Genomic DNA, 21,793 nt, shown 5'->3' on the forward strand with positions numbered 1-21,793 from the left:
ATATAACAGAGATTGATTGCAGCAATCGTGCAATTTGCAATCGATTGTGTATAAAAATCTTTCCCTTTTTCAATCGATTGCTGATTGCAGAGATCCCACAATCGATTGAAAAAGGTAAAGATTTTTATACACAATCGATTGCAAATTGCACGATTGCTGCAATCGATCTCTGATGTATGGGGGCATTAACGCCCATGTCACTCTACCTATTTTGGGGGCAGATAACTTATATTGGGCCTAATGCCTCCTATGTGGTCCGGGCCTTGTGCCAGCCTATATTGCATGATTTACCCAACGGGCCTAGTGCCCGACAACCCTGGTGGTCTAAGGGAAGGGTTAATAGTAGGTCTCACAGAGGGCCTACCTCTATGTTAGCTCTTTCACTTTCCACCCCCGCACAGTCCTCTCCGTTCCTCAGCCGCATTTTTCTGCCGCTGGCCCGTCCTGGCCAGGGGCGCCACCTCTTCTTTCAGCCGGCGCCTCCTGTCTTGCTCACGGCGTCTTCTGGCCTCTTCCGCGGCCGCCGGAACGCTTCTGTCTTTTTCGGGAGGTCTTATCTCCTCCCCCTCTGCACTGCTCTTTCCCCCTCAGCGGCATCTTATACATGATGCCGCGAGTGCGCTATGACGTGGCGAGCCGCGATTGTCTCTTCGCGTCTGCCTCCTATTGGCTGCTGGCCAGATCCAAACACCCACCAAGGCTACCAGGTGACGCATCCGAATCCAAGTCCTGCCCGCCGCCACTTTACTGCTGGTGGAAGGGACCTGTTAGGATCTGCGGGTAGCGGATCATCTTGGTGGCAGGTTCCAGCCATAGTTGTGACTGGGATACTGCATCTAAGCCTGTCTTGTCTGTGTACAACTCATAGCCTGTTATTCCTGCCTGTCTGTGTACTGATCTCATGTGCTCATTACATAACTGTCTGTCTGCAGAGCAGGTACACACATGCCTTTGATTAGGAATTACTCTCCAGGAATGGTCTCCGATTGGATCCTGTATCTCATAAGTATACAGACAGCCCTGCACTCACGGCAGGTTATATTGTCTGACATGCGTTTGTTGGTCTGTTCTCAGAAGTCCTAGCCAGTATTCCAAGTTTTGCAGTTCCTGTTTATGGAGTCATTTTCCCAGCATCCAAGCTGCACCAGTGCACAGACTGTTTCTTGGCTCCCAAGCCGCTACATCGGCCTCCGGCCACTACTGGCTCTCCAACCACATCCTCGGTACCTTGCAGCACCAACGGTTCCTAAACCGCATCATCGGCTCCCTAGCCGCAACATCGGCCTCCGGCCATTCTACTGGCTCTTCAGTCACAGCATCAGCACCTCGCTGCACCATCAGCTCCTTAGGCGTACCATTGGCGTTCAGCCGCACAGTTTGTACTTTGAACTATTCTTTCATACGTTCATGCCCGTTTTTTGTGACAATAAAGTCACTTATGTTGATTTCACCCTACGTCTCCTGGTGTCTCACTCCTTAAGGTATTCTGGTTGTCTGGAGCCCCAGACAACCGTAACAGGACCAGGCGGGTCCCTTCACCAGGTACCAGCCGCTTCTGCTTACGCGGCGCTGGGAGCAGAAACAGCATCCTAGCACCGGTCAGGGATGTGTCCCACAGGGGACAGATCTCCTTTACCTGCCCCTGCAGCTGTGCCGATGCTGGAATCAGCCACTTGATCCCAGCACGGCTTTCCAAAATGCAGTCGCCAGGTCTGAAACCATGGCGACCAGGATTTGTCGAGCCCGGATGTAATATATTGTACAGTACGATCATAATCTCTATAGTCACAGTCTTTGTAAACAAACAATCTAATCAGGTAGACATAGGGATATTTCTTAACCACTTGCCTAGCATGAACGTAATTTTCTGTCCACACCAGGCTGTTCTTTATCTGTAACTGGACATAAAATTTTGTCCAGACAGATAAACATGAGGGCGGCTGCTGGAAGAAAATCTTCCCGCAGCTGCTGCTCTCAGAGGGAACTTCCAGTCCCTATGCTTGCCAGCACCCTCTCCCCCTCTGTCTGCTGTGCTGCCGATCACTGCTGATCAATCAGCAAAGCAGGACCCCCTACCCAGCGCCTGCAGAACTGAGCAGCCGCAGGGAAAAGTTTAACCTCGGAGAGGATGAATGGGGCCATGTATCATGACATTTTAGGGAAAAACCTCCTTCCCTCAGTAAGAGCATTGAAGACGCAACGTGGCTGGGTCTTCCAGCATGACAATGACCCCAAACACACCGCCCAGGCCACTAAGGAGTGGCCTCGTAAGAAGCATTTCAAGGTCCTGGATTGGCCTAGCCAGTCTCCAGACCTCAACCCAATAGAAAATCTGTGTTGCCCGGCGACAGCCCCAAAACATGACATCTAGAGAAGATCTGCATTGAAGAGTGGGCCAAAATACCTGCTGCAGTGTGTGCAAACCTGGTCAAGAGCTACAGGAAACATCTGACCTCTGTAATTGCCAATCGAGGTTACTTTACAAAGTATTGAGTTAAACTTTTGGATTGTCCAAATATTTTTTTTCCGAAAGAATATACAAATAAATTGTTTAAAAATGTAGAAACCGTTGTAATTCCTACACCGTTCACCTGATTTGGATGTAATTGCCCTCAAATTAAATCTGAAAGTCTGCAGTTAAAGCACATCTTGTTTGTTTCATTTCAAAGCCATTGTGGTGGTGAATAGAGGCCAAAATATGAAAATTCTGTCAATGTCCCAATATTTATGCACCTGACTGTATATACATACACACACACACACACACACACATATACACTTGTTACTTCACCACTACTCGCATTAATGTTTTCTTTATAATAGGTTATGCAATAGGGCTTTCTTGCTAATTTTGCTTATAGGTACTAGACATTCAGTATAGCTCTGACATGCTTTTATGTAAATACATTTATGAGACGTGATAATTCCCTATTTTTTGTTTAGTCTAAATATATGTGGATACTGCAGCTCTAGTGACAGCAATGCATGGAATATGATCCTACAGGTCAGGATCATTCTTCATGTTGAGTTACAATGATCTATGTGTAAATAAAATGTGCTATATTACTCTCATTATATTGAGTATCTATTAATTCTCAGTGTTAATAAGTAGATTTGATTCACTCCCTTGTGTGCTCATTTTTGAAGAGTATTTAAGTACGAGGGTGGCTAATTTAGGAAGGTAACAAGTCCTCTTAAGTGTGTAATGTTCTCTATTTCAATCTAAATTTCTCGCCAGGCCAGAACAGGTAGACCACAGCTTCTCCTCACTTCCTCATATCAGCCATAATGTCCCAATATCAGGTGTAAGATGGCGGGGCGGGCGGTCACATGGTAAAACATTGAGGTGCATAGTGACACATCAGTAGCTGAAATTCATTGCCAACTTGTCAAGGTGGACGGTGATAATGTTATGTCATGGTAACAGGTTTGGGGCACTGCCTTTGATAACGGCAGGACAGACGTTCAAAATGAGCAGCGATCCGGCCGGCCAAGCACATCCACCACAGATGACAATTTGTGCCACATTGAAGGTCTGATTCAGGAGAACAGACACATTTGAGTTATAGATATTGCTGACAAACTGAGCATCAGTGGGTACTGTGCACAATATCGTTCATGAGCAACTGTGTACAGGAAAAAGTGTTCACACTGGGTACAGAAGCAACTCACAGAAGTTCCCAAAACCAATAGAATGGGATCTCTCGTGTACGTGCGCGGTACCTTGATGAGGGGAGTGCAGTTCCTGCAGCGTATTGTTACAGACGATAAAACGTGGGTGCATCATGTAGCACCAGAGACGAAGCAAGCATCCATGACATGGAAACACGCATTGTCCCACTGTCAAAATATTAAAACAACTCCATCTGCAAATATGATTATGGCAACAGTGTTTTTCTGACCACAAGGGCATGCTTCTTGTTGATTTCCGCACCAATGGGAGATACTGTGAATGCTGACCGCTATTGTGACACATTGCAGCAATCCAGGTCGTTTTTTGACTAATCGCCCTCTGCAGACGGTTCATACAGGCGTTATATTGCTGCACAAAAACGCCAGGTCACACTCAGCCAACCACACGCGTGAGTTGTTACAGAGCTACCGGATCATCCTCGCTACAGCCCTGACCTGGCACCAAGTGATTTCCATCTCTTTGGACCTTTGAAGAAGCACCTGGGCAGGAGGAGATTCCCAACCGACAGTGAAGTTCAGTAAGCCGCTATTTCCTGGCTTCAGGCGCTTGATACCGATTTCTTCTATGCTGGGGTAGATGCCTTGGTGTACCGCTGGAATAAATGCTTTGACAAGTATGGGGACTAAGTGTAAAAATAATCTGTACCAAGGCCATACTATTGATTACACATCTATGTAAGAGTTGACTAAATGTACAAAATGAGGTCTTGTTACCTTATTTATTGAATCACCCACATATTTACTCCTATGTGAACAATATTTACACTTATTGTAGATCATTTCACTTTTTGCTTCTGTGTGCGCTCTATGGGCCTGATTCACCACAGATCTCTATTGCGACCGCAGCTGTGATTATGCACGCAGCTCCACTGCGAAAATAAGCTAATGAATGCCATCGCAATTCCGTCACACAGTCAGCGCTCATTTCTCCTATCTCACATCCATAATACCTTGCAGTCCTGCATATACATCGGTAACATCAGCCCCTCATGCAGAATTACAGTTCTGACCTTATTCAGATATTGCTAACCTTGTGGTACACAGCAAGTACACAAGCTGTGTATGCTGTCGCAGTGGCCAATTATTGCACACCCATGCAACAGAGTGTAAACGGACAGGCACGCCTGCTTTTCTCCGACCCCCAAATGGTTTTATCTATAGTGCATTTCAGTACATGGGATTCTCAAAAGCAAGATCTGTGTACGTAATATAGCTTCATTTTGAACATGGTTCCACAGTTACATGCAGCGCTAACTTTTCTCGGTATTCGGGAACTACTGTAACTTAGATACTGCTATAAATACCCAGGCCAATGCTCTTACATCACTTAAGCCATGGGTCACTGTGAGAAAGGCCCTTGTGAAGAACCAAGATGTTGATATTATGGACTTTTGGCAAATGACAAAACTTTATTTTTTGGCTGAATCAGTGAGTGATTTCGCTCATTCTATGATCTGTATACAAATGCCTGTGTGATTGTCTCATGTAAAGCGAGTGATCTGGAATAAGGAGGGCCCATTATTTACACTGCTGTTGCCTGTATAAAATCAGGCCAAAAGTTGTCAAATGCTGAATAGCCATTATAATGCTGTAACCTACAAAAAAAATTATATTTCAAAAATAAATAATTGATAAAGCTGTCAGGTTATATTTTGGATGACACCTTTAAGTCACTGACTGTGGGTTATTTTTAGATTTTTGTACTTCATGTAATATGGAGTAACTATGCACTTGAACACTCCATTTTATGGTCATGCTTTATATATATTGGGAACCATGTTTATTGGGTTTAGTTACAATGCAAACACCATATCCTGTACCAAAACTATTTGCAAACAGCCAAGAGAATGCAGCTATAATAGTCATTAAAAGGATCATTAGACCAAACAAACTTCTTTGGATATGAGCTTTGTAGCTAAAATACAGTGCTCAGTGCTAGCCAACATTTCCCCACAGCTCTGTTAATACTTTTCTTATTAATTCTCCGCTGCACTGCAGACTGCTGAATCCAACCCATGTCATATTTGGGACCGTGTAATAAAAGGAACGGATATAGGTAAAAAAGCTGCATTCATCTGAACTAGTGACATCACCGATCCTGCCCATGTATACTAAAATGTATCCACACACTGTATGCATACTCATACCAACCTGTAAATCACACAGGGGGAGAAGTACTAAGCTTTGGAGAGTAATAAAGTGGAGAGTGATAAAGTACTAATCAACCAACTCTTACCTGCCATTTTTCAAACACAGCCTGAAAAGTGGCAGATAGGAGCTGATTGGTTGGTACTTTATCACTCCCCAAAGCTTAGTTCATCTCCCCCACAGTGTTAGCACAGCATCTTCCTCCTAGTAGAGAAGTAAGAGTGCATGGTGGACTTATTAATAAGCGTAGGCGCTTCCATGTGTATAAATCAGCTCCATAAACACAACTCCTGATATATATAATAAATGCACTATGCATAAACAGCCACGTACAGTTATTTTATTTACATCGTAATGCAGTGGCCAAAAATTAATACATTTGCATGGTTAATTTATGAGGTGGGGTGAAAAGAATTGGTCAATGATTCCCAGTACCAGAGGCATGTTTGCTATTTTAATCTATACAATAAGTATAAGTTCAACTATTAGACCAAACAAGACCAAACGCAAACAGAAAAGCGTGCAAAATTCTTTGCTTTAACTACAACTTTTGAGCTCAGTGTGTACATGGTTTTCAACTTGACAAAAACCACTTATGTGAAGTTGTGATGCCTTTACAAGACTAGCAATATCCGCACATTAAGGGGTTTTAAAATGAGAGATGAGGAGAGCTAACCTGCATGGTTAGCTCACAACATGGTCATACCTAGGCTTATAAGGTAACTGGGGAAGGTGTCCTAATAATAAACTAAAAGAAAAGAAAATTATGCAATGACAAAAGTGTGTGTGGGGATCTATGAGAATCTCACCAGGAGGTCCAAAGCTTAAGAGAGCAGGAATCCGTCTCCTCAACAATTTTGTTAAAATCTGTATTTGTGATTGGGTGTTTCGCCACAGGAATTACTGATGAATGATCCCTGTGAGCTTATTCCATCTCCCTTGATGCTCTGCTTCCATAGCTAGCACTCATAAAACACAGCAGAAAGTAGACATTATCTGACACACTCAGCAACGTCATAAACTTCTATGGTCAACGACAAGAGAAAGGAGCATTGAAATGATTAAACTTCTGTCCATGAGCTAGGGGGAATGTAGACTCAATTGCCTCATTTGCCAGCCCTCCTATAGGGGACTTGAGCATACTTCATTTGTGTGTGCTCAGAGATTATCATCATCAAAACATAAAGAGCAGGGGGTAGGTAACCTGTGGCAGGCCAGCTGCTGTGGAACAACACATCTCAGCATACCATGGCACAGTTTTACCATGCCCTTACAGCAAAACTGTGGCAGGGCGTGCTAGGATATGTAGTTCTACAGCAGCTGGAGTTCCACAGGTTGCCTACCTCTGATATAGTGGAAAGTCCAAGTCCACTATAACGACTCTTGCCTTACAAAACTATGGCCTACATTTACTAAGACATGGGTTTCCAAAGGCATTTATTTTTGGTGGTTTTGCTGGCGGAATTAAAAACTGCAATAATTAATGCATAACCATTGCGCTTATCATTGTCATTTTAATTCTCACCGGTAAAATTGGCAATAATATCCATAAGTGTAAAACATCATAATAGTAGAAAGTGCTGACTTCTGTTAGGTGAACAAGTTCACAAACAAGGTTATTAAGCTGCAAGTCATTGCCCAGCTTGTTCCGCGTACTTTGTACATTCATGAGTCCATCAATTCACTCTCAATGTAACAAATCTTCTAATATAGAGCCAAATGTAACAGGGTGAGAGTTTAGAAAATGTGAGAGTTTGGCAGTAAAACTCTCACACTAATATATTTATTGAGTATTTTCAAAACAGGAAACACCTGGATGAGAGTTTAAATCTGGAGAGTTTTTTGAGTCAGAATTACATGCAAATTTGCCTGTTCTGTGACTTTATTACATTGGCTGAGTTTAAAAATGTGAGAGTTTTCTCTCACATTTTCTAAACTCTCACTCTATTAAATTTGACCCATAGAAGATACAAATCATAGACAACATACACAAGATAAAAGGCTCTCACATCAAGATGTCAAAGCATTGTGTGCTGAAAAACAGAACACATATCCAGATTTGGTGCAGTGTCCGTAACAATTCGGACGAGTTATGGCTTTTTTTACACTATGCACTTGTTTAATCCATTTTACAAAAGTGTGGTCACAGGTTTGTCCCGTCCACATTGCTTATAAAAAGCAAATTATGTGTGTATGTATATATATATATATATATATATATATATCTTTAGGCGGAAATGGCACTTTCCAGATCCACCTTCAAGTGTTAAAAATAAGTATCCAATTTTAATATTTAAGTTGAATATATAATTATGCCTTCACAATTGCTAAAATATACAAAATTACTGTAAAGTGCACATTTAGTTTTATCTGGTTCCTCTTCGGAGGCTGTGAGCAACTTGAGGGAGTTGTTTCTGCTGCTTCCAGACATATTTTAGACTTTTCTGAACCTGTTCACACGCTCTGTGGGGTCATAACCCACGTCAATGAAGTAACATGAATCCCTCCAACATACTCTCAAGCTATATAGTAGAGCGTGTTAGGACACCTAATGTAGGCTGATAGATAGGGAAGCCAATCCTGTTCGATTTTTGTAATCCTAGGATTTGGGGTTGAAAAAAAAATCTCAATCCCGGGATTCATGGGATTGAATTGTACAAAGAAATTATTATTATTCTGTGGTCTTCAAAATGTATTAGGTCTGGTACTCTGTTTTATTCTCAAAGAATCATATTTATTTATTTTTTCCTTCGAAAACTAATTTGAAAGTTTTAGATGACACTTTTTACAAAACATGTATACATATGGGCAGATTCAAAAGGGAGATAATAAATGACTGACAGGTGGAGAATGAGGGTTAGGATTACACTTGTTATTGGTGTCAGTGGTGAAAAGAACAAAGAACTGTATTTATATGCATCGTGCTCATCTGGCAGGCACAGCCTCAGGCAGCCGGCACTGCAGTCACACTTACAGCCTCCCAGATGAATCACTTCCATGAGGCTGTGCTGCTTCTGATCGCCACAGGTCAGAGGAGCATGTGATGGGCTCCTCCAATCAGAGCACAGCACATGCTCCTCCTACCCCTCTACAGAATCTAATGGGATTTACCCAGTAGTGCACTGCAGTGTGCCCTGACCTTCTGCAAGTAGGCCTGGCCATTTTACTAATCCCGGGTTTGCTGCCTCCAATCCAGTGAGTAAAATACCAGACTTTTTGAGGCCAAATTCCAGGATCCCATGGATTGGCTTCCCTACAGACAGAGAAGCTCTGGGAGGAGAAAACAAATAATGGAACTGTGGAAAAATTATCGGCATTGTAGAAACTAGGTAAAGTCCTGGAACAATAATATTTAATACATTCATCCATTCATTTTTAATTTAGCAAATACAAAAAAAAAGAGAAAAAAAAAAAAATGTAGGGTTAGATTCCCCGTAACCAGTCTGTGAATACCCTGTAGATCTGGATCTCTGATGACAGAATATTCAAAAGCATTTAAAATTTAAATATTTCCCTTGTCCGCTGCTGTAAAATTGGTACCTTGAGTGGCTTTTAGTTGCTTTTCAATGAGCCCTTAATAGTCATCCTCTCAGAATTCTAGCATAAAGAATTTTTAGACTAGACGATATAGATGCATAAAACATTGTTAAAAATAATTAAAATCAGACATTTCCTATGTGACTAGCAAAAGCAAATCTTCATAGCCAATGGTATAAAAGATTTTGAAATCTTTATGAAATGAAGTAATTTAGAGCTCACTGAGGATTAGACACATTCTCCTGCCTTACCTATTGCAAGAAATAGGTCATTCACATTCATAGCCGTCTTGGCGGAGGTTTCCATAAATAGCAGACTGTTATCATCTGCGTACGCCTGGGCTTCCTGCAAAGTACATAAAAAAAGGTCAAACTCCCGAGTCACTGACTCTTAGGTTATTGGATAAGGAAGACATTACAGACTACACATAGAAGGGTGCCAACTACCCTTCCAGGATGCACATATACAGTGAAAATCTGTTTATTTTTATCAACAGTGATTACAGTGTGGAACCAGAATCAGAGGCATCACTGCTAGTTAAACAGATTTTCATTGTAATCTGGTACTTTCAAAAAGATTTATCAGACAGCTGCCACCTGTACAGAAGGGAGTGCAGAAGTGGAACTTCATAATTTTGGTCATTTTTTTGATTATTGATTGGCCGTGTAGCGCAAAATACTATTATTATTCGTACATGTACAACTTAAAGCTGACACACTTATGTCTTGCTTCCTAGTATGGAGACTGAATAGTCCCTTATATATAACACCTGTATGGAACGATAATATCAAGAGCTCTTGCCTCATACTCCACCATGCGTTTGTTAGTGAGGTCAGCCTTGTTGCCAGACAGGGCGATCACAATGTTGGGACTGGCTTGTCTCTGCAGCTCTTTAACCCATGTCTTTGCTCTGGCAAACGTCTCCTGTTATGAAACAACAAACCAAGGTATTAACGTATATTTAATTGCTCAAAACAGCATAGATCAGAAATAATATAATGTGACCATAAGAAAACAATTCAAATAGTGACTGCCAACAGTTGTTGCAGAGTTTCTATTTCCATCATCCAGAGTCATCACATCATCTAAGAGACATTTATGTAGATCAACAATAGCTGGAAGTTACCTACTAAACTTCTATGATGCTTCATTTATGAACCATACCTACTACAATGGGTTAACAAATGCGGTCCCAAATTGGTTTACAGTCACTTATGAATAGCCATTGCCTACACTGCGCTCTTATTTCACATCTGCTATGGTCTTGCTGTGTGTGATGTTGGATAGATTCTAATCACTAAGAAAGTTAGTAATATCACATACGTGTTGCAGAAATCTCCCTAATTCACTATATGGGAAGTGAACAGCAACAGAATAGTATTGACAACCACGCGGTTTTGATCAGGTGTAGAGCAACAAGATTTATGAAGATTGCCGACTTGTCCACAACAGGTTACGTACCTGGTTGGTGATGTCATACACCACAATTGCAGCTTGGGCTCCCCGATAGTACATAGGTGCCAGGCTATGATATCGCTCTTGTCCTGCTGTATCCCAGATCTCAAATTTTACAGTTGTGTCATCCAAACAAACCGACTGTGTAAGAAATGCAGCTACAAAGATAAGACAAAAGGGGGAAAAACAACCCAAAGACAGAAGTTGATTTACGAAGTTCCAAAGATACCAAAGTACTTCTAACTCTGCTGCATGGGAAGTCATATTGAATCTTTCAATAAAAAGTTGAATCAAGTCTGTAAAAAATGTTTTTGGGCTATGCTTATTGGCCTCCTAAATGAGTAGCAGCCAAGCAATGGTAACATTTCTGTGTACAACATCATAGACGCAATTATGAGCCACAAGAAACTGCTATAACATTCCTTCATGTCTGAGGGGATTGGGCCAGTAGAAAAATATCACTATCAATTTTATGAAGTAGCTTCTTTATACCAAGTTGTGGAGAACAGCCTAGTTTGATTTACTATAAGATAATCAGTTTTTTCCCCGTTTTGTTCTCTTTCCCTTTAAGGATGAATGGGGCTCATCCTAAGCACTGCAGGGGTTCATATGGGGAGGATTATTACCTGAAAGTCTTCCTTTGATAGTTGCTGTAGCTGCAAGGGGCTGGGCTTGATGACATCACCACACTGAGGGTGTAATGTCATATTAAGCCCCTCGCCCTCTAGGAACTACACTACAGAAGATTACAAAAGCCAGTAAATAGGGCAGATAGAATGAAAAGTGCTTTATTCCACACAAAAAAGTTATTGCCTTGTGATAATGAGCCTGATTCAGATGTGGACGGTATTGCTAAGCCGCAAGAAAGTGGCTGTGTAATGCCGTCCAGCAAATACGTAATTGCTGCAGGAGGAGACTATAGGAAGCAGAAGCCTCCTGACAGCAATAGCGATCCATAGACGCTGCATTGGATCATCATCATCGCGACCAACGGTGGCAGCTTGCAAGGCCAGGAAATCTGCGTACACAGACGCAGAAACTGGCCCCGGCACTCCCGCAAAATGGTGGCGACACGCTCAGTTTCCGGGAATGCTGCCCAGACTCGTACCCTCTTTGCAACATGTCAATCGTGCTGCAACTTGGGGGATCTGCGAGCGAGATCCCAGAACCCATACTGTACATGCAAGCAATCGGATTAGTATGTAAACCATCGGGTCACCAGAGAACACCCCTAGCACTGTAGAGGTCATAAAATTCAAAGATTGATGAACATCCCACTCATGGCTTTAATAAACACAGCCACCTCTCCTCCATTTCATTTGGTAAATTGTCTAGTATTTAAAATGGTATGCCTTGTTTGAATCGGTATGATTTACCGCCGGACCCATGCCCGCCGGTTGGAATCCCGACAGCGGCATCCCGGCAGAGGAGGAAATCCCGATCGTCCTAAGGTAAGTATTGACTAACCTATTTCTACCCCCTAACCTCCCTTAGGGGTGCGTAACCCTAACCTCCCCCCCCCCTCCCCAAGTGCCTAACCCTAATCCCCCAACTAAGTGCCTAAACTTGGAACCCCCCTTCCTCGCCGCCTGTACCTAAATCCGCCCGGGGGGGTGCCTAACCCTAAGTCCCCCCCAGGGGTGCCTAACGCTAGCCCCCCTTCCCCTAGCATAAACCTAACCTCCTGGGGGGGTGCCTAACCCCAAGTCCCCCCCCCCGCGGCTATCCGCGCTCGGCTTCCCTTCGATCGGGGTGCCGAGCTCCCGGAGTATGTCTAATGACAGGCGTCGGCATATCAACGCCTGTCTTTAGACCCTTGCCGGGATATGACAGTCGGGAAGCCGGCTGTCGGAATTAGGTCTGCCGGCTTCCCAACTTGTTGGGCTGCCACATTATTTCTACACATCGTAGTTCCATTCAAAAACAGAAAAAAGAAAAAAGCAGCAGGAAATAATTTTCAAGTACAGATCTTTACATGAAAACCTAGGTGTAGATGTGACTTATTGCCATTTTGGAATGCTGATTAATGTCGAAGCCAGTATTTTTCATAAATACACATTTGCTTTTAGTTCATTATTTCAATTAAAAAATAACTTTTTTGTCCAATTGGGGTAGATCATTTGTATGGTATTAGTGAGCTTAATTCTCATAAACATGGCAAAAACAAAGGGCCTGATTCATTACTGTACGGAACTGCGATTACGCGCAAATTATTGCGCCCTGCGCATGCATTGCAATGCGCGCAAACCAGCTATGGCGATCTGAACTGCGATCGCAGTGACTACGCAGACCAATTGCAGAGTGATTGACAGGGAGTGTCATTTGGGGGGTGGTGACGGAGGGGGAGGGGGGTTGGGCAAATGAAGGCGTGCCAGTGAGATTCAACGCCTTTGCAGGGGCGTGCATAAATTGATGACACAGCAACAACCAACTCTGACACAGCAACAACCAATAGATCTGCTTGTTACGAGTTACAAAAATCTCAGGGATTATAAAAAAAAAAAAAAAAAAAAAAAGATTTGGATTATAACATGGTAATGGAATTCATAAAAGGCACCTCTGATGACAGACTCAAGTTTGGGCAGGGCCGTATTAAGGCCTGTGGGGGTCCCTGGGCAACAAACGTGTGAGGGCCCCCATCAATAAGATATATATATATATATTATACAAACACACACACACACACACACACACACACACACGTCTATCTGCCTGATGTCCAATGCCCCCTGTAGTTGTGTCCCTTCAATGCCCCCAGTAATTGTGCCCCTTCTTTTATGCCCTTTGTAGTTGAGCACCTACTCCAATGCTTCCAGTAGTTGTGCCCCTTGCAATGCCCCCAGTAGTTGTGCCTCTTCTTAAATACCCCCTGTAGTTGTGCCCCCTGCAATGCCCCCAGTAGTTGTGCCTCTTCTTAAATACCCCCAGTAGTTGTGCCCCTTGCAATGCCCCAAGTATTTGTGCCTTTCCTGCAATGCCCCCAGTATTTGTGCCCCTTCTTTTATGCCCTTTGTAGTTGAGCACCTACTCCAATGCTTCCAGTAGTTGTGCCCCATGCAATGCCCCCAGTAGTTGTGCCTCTTCTTAAATACCCCCAGTAGTTGTGCCCCTTGCAATGCCCCCAGTAGTTGTGCCTCTTCTTAAATGCCCCCTGTAGATGTGCCCCGTAAAGTAGTGCCCCTAGTAGCACTCCCTCCCCTCCCACACCCCTGTTAAAAAAAACTTACCTGTCTTCACTCCACGCTGTCACGGCTCCCGAGTCCCTCGCCATCACCGTTACTGCTGCCGCTGCCTGCTGGATCTAACTGGATCCAGTAGAGGCGCGCAGGCTCATCTCCTCTGCGGTGCGCGGGTGACGTCATGACGTCACCCGCGCAATGCATCACTGGGAACGATGGCCTCTGAAGCGATCAGTATTCAGAGGCCAACGTTCCCACTTACCTTAGTTGATCGCGATCTACGGGCAGGAGCTCCACGAGCTTCCAGTAGATCGCGATCAGCCTTTTCGCCGGGCATGTGGCCAGGGATCGGGGACAGTGTGTGGGGGCCCCCCTATGTGTGGGGGCTCCTGGACGACCGCCCCTGTCGCCCTGCCCTTAATCCGGCCCTGAGTTTGGGGTATAAAGGGTTATGAGGCTTTCTGCTTTTGAATACTTCTCTGAAGCTGCTGTACCCTCTCAAAGCCAGTGACTAGTGGCACAGCTACACATTCTGCCTCATGTAGAATAGGCACAGCAACCTTGTCGAGCAATCAGATCTTATCAGTGTTAGTGTGATAGCAGACAAAGTAAATGCCGCACTCCTATGTTCACACTAGACTTGCAAACGATGCAATGTCATCAACGATTTCCCTTGACCTCCCAGACAAACTGTTACATTGCACAGTGTGTGCACTATATAAACGACCAAACAATATATCTTGCATCGTTTGGTGGTTAGATCGTTAACTATATAATGTAACCATATTGTCTGGACGTTCGGTAGTGCGTACACACTGCATGATCTGAGGGGAATCGTTAACGAGATTGACAGATCTTCCTGCATCTACAAAAGATCTGAAGAAGTGAGGGACGCCACCACGGGAGTGCACATAGCGCGCGCACACACACACTTGACGATTTGTCATTCCGATGCATCGCAATCGGTTCAAAATATCGTCTAGTGTGTACCTAGCTTAAGAATGCTTTCAAAAATAGAAGTGTTAATAGTTTAGTTTTACCAATTAACAAAATGCATAGTGCATGAACAGAAGAGAAATCTAAATCAAAATATGGTGTGACCACCCTTTGCCTTCAAAACAGCATCAATTCTTCTAGGTACACTTGCACACAGTTTTTGAAGTAACTCAGCAGGAAGGTTGTTCAAACATCTTGGAGATGTGGATGTAGGCATGCTCAAATCCTTTTGTCACTTCATGTAATCCCAGACAGACTTGATGATGTTGAGATCAGGGCTCTGTGGGGGCCTGATCATCACTTCCATGACTTCTTGTTCTTCTTTACATTGAAGATCTTAATGACTGACTTTATGTTTGGGGTCTTTGTCCTGCTGCAGAATAAATTTGGAGCCAAATCAGATGCCTCCTTGATGGTATTGCATGACGGATAAGTACCTGCCTGTATTTCTCAGCATTCGGGACACCATTAATCCTGGCCAAATCCCCAACTCCATTTGCTAAAATGCAGCCCCAAGGAACTTCCACCATGCTTCACTGTTCCCTGCAGACATTCATTATTATACAGCTATCCAGCCCTTCGGCAAACAATCTGCCTTCTGTTAGAGCAAAATATTTAAAATTTTGACTCATCAGTCCAGAGCACCTGCTGCCATTTTTCTGTAACCCAGATCCTATGTTTTCGTGCATCGTTAGTCTTCCACGTCGAAAGTATGGCTTTTTGGCCGCAATTCTTCCATGAAGACCACTTCTAGCCAGACTTCTCCGAACAGTAGATGGGTGTACCTGGGTCCCACTGGTTCTGCCTGTTCTGAGCTGGCGGCACTGCTGGACATCTTCCGATTTCGAAGGGAAGTAAGCAAGATGCGTCTCATCTGATGCACTAAGTTTCTTTGCCGACCACTGTATCCACGGTTCTCAACATTGCCCGTTTCTTTTGTACTTCCTCAAAAGAGCTTGAACAGCACATTTTGAAAGCAGTGTCTTTGAAATCTTTGCCTGGGAGAGACCTTGCTGATGCAGTATAGCTACCTTGTGTCTTGTTGCTGTCCTCAGTCTTGGCATGGTGTATGACCTGTGACATGAAACAGTCTTCCACAATCTCACCTTTCGTAGCTGTTTGGCTGTTCCTCACCCAATTTTAAGCCTCCTACAGAGCTGTTTGTTTCAGTTAATGACGGTTTCAACCTACATGAAAATGATGATCATTATCACCTGATTGGTTAATCATACACCTAACTATAACCCTACAAAATCCCTGACTTTGTGCAAGTGTACCTAGAAGCATTGATGCGGTTTTGAAGGCAAACAGTGGTCACAGCAAATATTGATTTGATTCAGATTTCTCTCCTGTTCATTCACTTTGAATTGTGTTAATTGATTAAAAAAATAAACTATTATTAACACTTCTATTTTTGAAAGCATTCTTGCTTTGTAGCAGTTTTTCCACACCTGCCTAAAAAAGTTTGCAGAGTATTGGATGTGGTCACTGAAAACATTATTAGCCATATTAAAAAAACTGTAACACACACGGTTTGGCAGTGTTCTCGCTAGGCTGTTTTATCAATGCAGCACCCATTTTGTAAGTTTCCAGAGCACCTTGTCAGAAGCACACCTGCATATTTCATAGATGCAGGCGTGCACCATGTGCACAATGCAGGACACCCTGATCTGCATCTCCCATCTGTGTGTGGCCAACCATAACTACTTCACTGACTGGACCATTAGATAACACAGTCCAAGTTATATTCCCCAGTCAGTCTTCCTGCAGTAAAGCCCTTCTTGCTCAAGGATAGCAGGGCTCCAGATTTTCCCTCATGCCAGATGACAGGTGCTACCCTCGTGCTTCCACGAACAAGAATCACAGGGAGACTACCAGCTTTCCCAAAGCCAGCACATCTGAGTCTCATCTCCACAACTGCCCATGACTATGACACCCCTTCTCCAGCGCCGGAAGCAATAATGGTGCTCAGCAATCGGAGGAGCAACCTGAACACCTCCTTACTATCCTGATCTTACTGAAGGTAGATCTTACACCACATCTTTACGTGACCTGGTGGCCTTCACTTCATTGCATACTCAAACAGGACCCCATACGCAACTTCTTTAAGCCTCAAGAATAGAAAAATGGGATTTTGGTACCTACCGGTAAATCCTTTTCTCTGATTCCACAGGGGACACTGAAGGTGCTTACGCTGGGTATAGAGACGTGGATAACTGGAGCTGGCACTTTAAAATAATCTAGAAGTGTGAAGCTCCTCCCCCTCTATGCCCCATCAGCCCTCAGTTTAGAAAATGAAGACCGAGAGGAGATGGAGAACAAGCAGAGTAAAAGGGAGAGAAGAACACACAATAATCAAAACATACAACATACGGAACAAAAACGAACAGGCAGGCGAAGAGCGCCGAGGTGGGCGTCCAGTGTCCCCTGTGGAATCAGAGAAAAGGATTTACCGGTAGGTACCAAAATCCCATTTTCTCTTTCATCCACTAGGGGACACTGGAGGTGCTTACGCTGGGGACGTCCCAAAGTTTTCCCCACGGGCGGGAGCGCTCTGCAGCACCTGCAGAACTAGGCGGCCAAAACGGTATGCCGAAACAGCGAACGTATCAAATTTGTAAAACTTGACAAACGTGTGAACTGAAGACCAAGTGGCCGCACGGCACAATTGTGACGTGGAGGCTCCCCTACCGGCCGCCCATGACGCACCCACAGAACGTGTGGGATGAGCCGAAATGGACGAAAGAGGCCGGCGGTCGGCATTAACCTAAGCCTGATGAATGTCAGCCGGATCCAACGTGCCAAAGTCTGCTTAGACGCTGGCCAACCCCTCCGAACCACATCATAGAGGACAAAAAACGACTCAGACTTACGGAGGGAAGCAGTCCTGTCAACATAGATGCGGGGAGCTTCAACCACATCCAAGGTAGAAGAACCACCAGAGTCCTCCACCCAAGATGGTACCACGATAGGCTGATTAATATGAAAAGCCGACACTACCTTGGGAAGGAAGGCGGCTACCGTTCGGAGTTCCACCCTATCAGCATGAAACAGAAGGTAAGGTGGCTTATAGGACAGAGCACTCAATTCAGAAACTCTACGAGTCGATGCTAGAGCCAGGAAGATGACAGTCTTCCAAGACAAGTACTGAATATCAACCTCTTCCAAAGGTTCAAACATGGACGACTTAAGAAACAGAAGCACCAAGTTCAAGACCCAGGGAGCTATCGGAGGTACAAAAAAAGGAGGCTGCAATCGCAAGACTCCCTGAAGAAACGTCTGCACCTCAGGAATGAGGGCCAATTGTCGTTGAAAGAAAATGGAAAGGGCAGAAACCTGCACCTTTAAAGTTCCAAGACGAAGGCCAGAATCCAGACCAGTCTGAAGAAAAAAAAACAGAAACCGGGACACCGAAAAGTCCTAGAGGGAAGATCCCGACTGGAACACCACGAGATATAAGAACGCCAGAGGCGATGATAATGCGCAGCCGAAACTGGTTTCCTGGCACGTAGCATGGTGGGAATAACGGAGTATGGGATTCCTCTTTATCTTAGGACAATGGTTTGAAGAGCCACCCCGTTAAACGCAGTTGCGCTAGGTTGGAGTGTATGAAAGGACCCTGCTGCAGCAGATCCGGGCACAGAGGAAGGGGCCACGGATTGTCTGCCAATAGGGACCGAAGGTCCGAGAACCAACTTCTCCAAGGCCAGTGCCACGAGAATGACAGAGGCTGACTCGTGTTTTATCCTTTTTTAGCAGTCAAGGAAGAAGTGGAATCGGAGGAAAAAGGTCAACGAAGTCCTAAATCCACGGAACTGTCAGAGCGTCTACTGCCACTGCCTGCGGATCTCAAGTTCTTGACACGTATACCGGGAGCTGACGATTCAATCGTGACGCCATGAGGTCCACCTGAGGACATCCCCATCAACGTATCAGCACGTTGAACACGTCTGGATGAAGCTTCCATTCCCCGGGATGGATATCCTGGCGGTTTAGGTAATCTGCTTCCCAGTTGTCCACACCCGGGATGAATACCGCCGACAGGATTACTGACTGGCTCTCGGCCCACCTGAGTTACTTCTCACATGGCCCTGCGACTCCGAGTCCCTCCTTGGCGGTTGATGTACGCGACGGCCGTCGCGTTGTCGGACTGAACTCTTACCGGACGAGTTCTTAGAAACTCTGTTGCTTCTATCAGAGCATTGTAAATCGCTCTGAGTTCCAACACATTTATGGGCCACTTTTGTTCTAGAGGGGACCATCGACCCTGAAAGTGATAAATCGAGGACTACTGCTCCCCATCCTCGAAGGCTGTCTGTTGTTACGATGATCCAGTTCCGCACTCTGAATCTCCGGCCCGCTAAAAGATTGTTGGATTGTGTCCACCAGAGAAGGGTCACTCTGGTAGCTGGGCTCAGACGGATCTGTCGATGTAGAAGCAGATGAGACCCTGACCCCTGTGTTAGTAGGTCCAGCTGAAACACCCTGGAGTGGAATCGCCCGAACTGTAGTGCCTCGAAGGCCGCTACCATCTTTCCCAGGAGACGCAGACAAAGAAGGAGGGACACCTTTTTTGGTCTGAGGAGCAGCTGAACCAACCACCGGATATCCCGGGCTTTGTCTATTGGAAGGAAGATCGTCTGTGATGCCGTATCTAAGATCATGCCCAGAAACAGGAGCTTCTGGGACGGATAGAGATTTGATTTCTTGAAGTTAATTACCCAACCGTGTTGGAATGTGGTTCCCAGATGGGAACGTGGAGATAGGCATCAGTGATATCCAGGGATAATAGGAACTCTCCTGTTCCAAGCTCGCAATAACTGACTGCAGAGACTCCATTTGGAACCGATACATCTTCAGATGCAGGTTCAATGACTTGAGGTTCAAGATGGGCCTGACCGATCCATCCGGTTTGGGTACTACAAACAGGTTAGAGTAAAACCCCATACCTCGTTGATGTTCTGGAACCGGAACTAGCACAGATGATACTACTAGAGACTGGATAGCCTCCTGTAGAACCCTGGCCTTGTCTGCAGGTATTGGCAGACTTGTAGTGAAGTACCGAGGTGGAGGGGGGACCTCGAAGTCTATTCGGTACCCCAGGGAAATTAGTCTGCGGATCCACGGTTCTGGAGACGTCTGGTTCCAAACTTGTTGAAATCTTTGCAGAAGGGCTCCCACTGTAGGTGGTCCCAGGTGGGACGGAAGACCGCTATGCCACCTGTTTCTCAGCTGGCTTAGGCTCCTGTCTACGTGCAACCGTGTGTGGGCGGCCTCTACTCTGTTGCCTCTTGCTTGGGAGGGAGCCCCTCTGGCTCTCCCACGAAAGGAAAGTGGCGCACGAAAGGAATGAAACGAAGGTCCAGCGTAAGCTCTTCTGGGAGCCGGTGCAGTTGACGGGAGGAAGGAAGACTTACCTCCCCATGACCTGGGATATCCATTTGTCTAATTCCGGGCCAAACAGCATGTCGCCATTGAATGGTAAACCCTCCACAGCACACTTGGATTCTGTGTCCGCATGCCAGGCGCGCAACCAGAGGGCTCTGCGGCCCGAAATAGCAGAAGCAGATATGCGAGCACTAATCTGACTAATAGCTTTTGACGCTTCTCCCAGGAAAATTGCAGACTCACGGATGTGTTCTGCTAGTATGCATAACCTGCTCTGGAAGTACCAGAGTCCAAACCTGTAATCAACTGGTCAGTCCAGCAAACCACAGCCTTGTTAACCAAAGCAGTAACAAGGGTGGGCCTAAGCTGAGCACCCGCTGCAGTATAAATAGATCTTAGCGTTGTCTCCAATTTACGATCCGAAGGATCTTTTAGTATGTGGCTCCCGGTACTGGGAGTGCCTTAGGGAGACGGACGCATCAACTGGAGGGAGCGTTTCCCACTTCTCCATCATGGATGATGAAAAAGGGTAGCTAGAAGGAAAACCGGCGCGGAATTTGGAACAGTTTATCTGGTTGTTTCCAGGCCACTGACAGCTGCTGTTGAAGATGCAGTGAGAATGGAAAAAACGCCGATTTGGTTGTTTATGAAATAATTCACACTCCTGGGATGCAGGAATAACATCTTCAGGTAATTTAAGGATTTTTCTGACCGCCAAAATTAGAGATTCCACCCCGGGAGAGGTGGACTCTAACTCTAGAGGGGTATCGTCCTGTAATGCTTCCTCCAATTCCCCTTCCTCTTCGTAGCGAGGAATTCCTCGTCAGACTCTTCTGACTGGAGAACAGCCGATAAAGGACGCTTTTGTGTCGGTCCTTGTAAGGAAGTGGAGGGTGCGGACACAGCTGTACCCATAACCTGTACCAGGGTGTCAAGAGACTTGGTTAGCCCAGCAACCCAGGGAGGCTGAGACTTACATGCCTCAGCTACTCAGACGTTAAACCCGTCATTACTCCTACCATGTCAGCGGCCCATGTAGGCGCAGGTGAGGCAATAATAGCCATAGGTGGATCAATTGCTATACAAGCATCACATAACCTGGACCCAGCAGCATGCGGCTTGGTTAGTTTATTGTTACACCTAGAATAAATAAACATCCTTTGAGACGCCTTTGTTCTGTTTGACATGGATACACACAGTCACCACACACAGAGGGACAGAGCATATACAGAAGTAAAGAAAAACAGAAGGCTGGCTTGGGACACAGAGGAGGAGATACACCCCACTCCCTTCCCACAGATCAGATTCCCTGCACCCCCAGTGTATTATGCACAGCCTCTGTACCAGATCCTTCTGTGCTTAACTTGTAGCTTTGTAGCCAGGAATGGGGAGCAAAA

The 21,793-nt window shown here is 45.0% G+C and overlaps 1 protein-coding gene across 1 annotated transcript in view; it reads right to left on the reverse strand.

Annotated features, from left to right (window-relative positions):
* Positions 1-21,793, reverse strand: part of RAB5B (RAB5B, member RAS oncogene family) — an 80,736-nt gene that overhangs the window by 10,967 nt on the left and 47,976 nt on the right. Inside the window, exons 3-5 of the mRNA XM_088473071.1 lie at positions 10,840-10,991; positions 10,180-10,302; positions 9,630-9,723 (exon numbers count right to left, since the gene is read on the reverse strand). Of these exons, the coding sequence (XP_088329197.1) occupies positions 9,630-9,723; positions 10,180-10,302; positions 10,840-10,991 (369 nt within the window). The remainder of the gene's footprint in view (positions 1-9,629; positions 9,724-10,179; positions 10,303-10,839; positions 10,992-21,793) is intronic.

This window comes from Taudactylus pleione, unplaced genomic scaffold, assembly GCF_031769625.1.
Source record: "Taudactylus pleione unplaced genomic scaffold, aTauple2 ptg000130l, whole genome shotgun sequence".
NCBI classification, from domain to species: domain Eukaryota; kingdom Metazoa; phylum Chordata; class Amphibia; order Anura; family Myobatrachidae; genus Taudactylus; species Taudactylus pleione.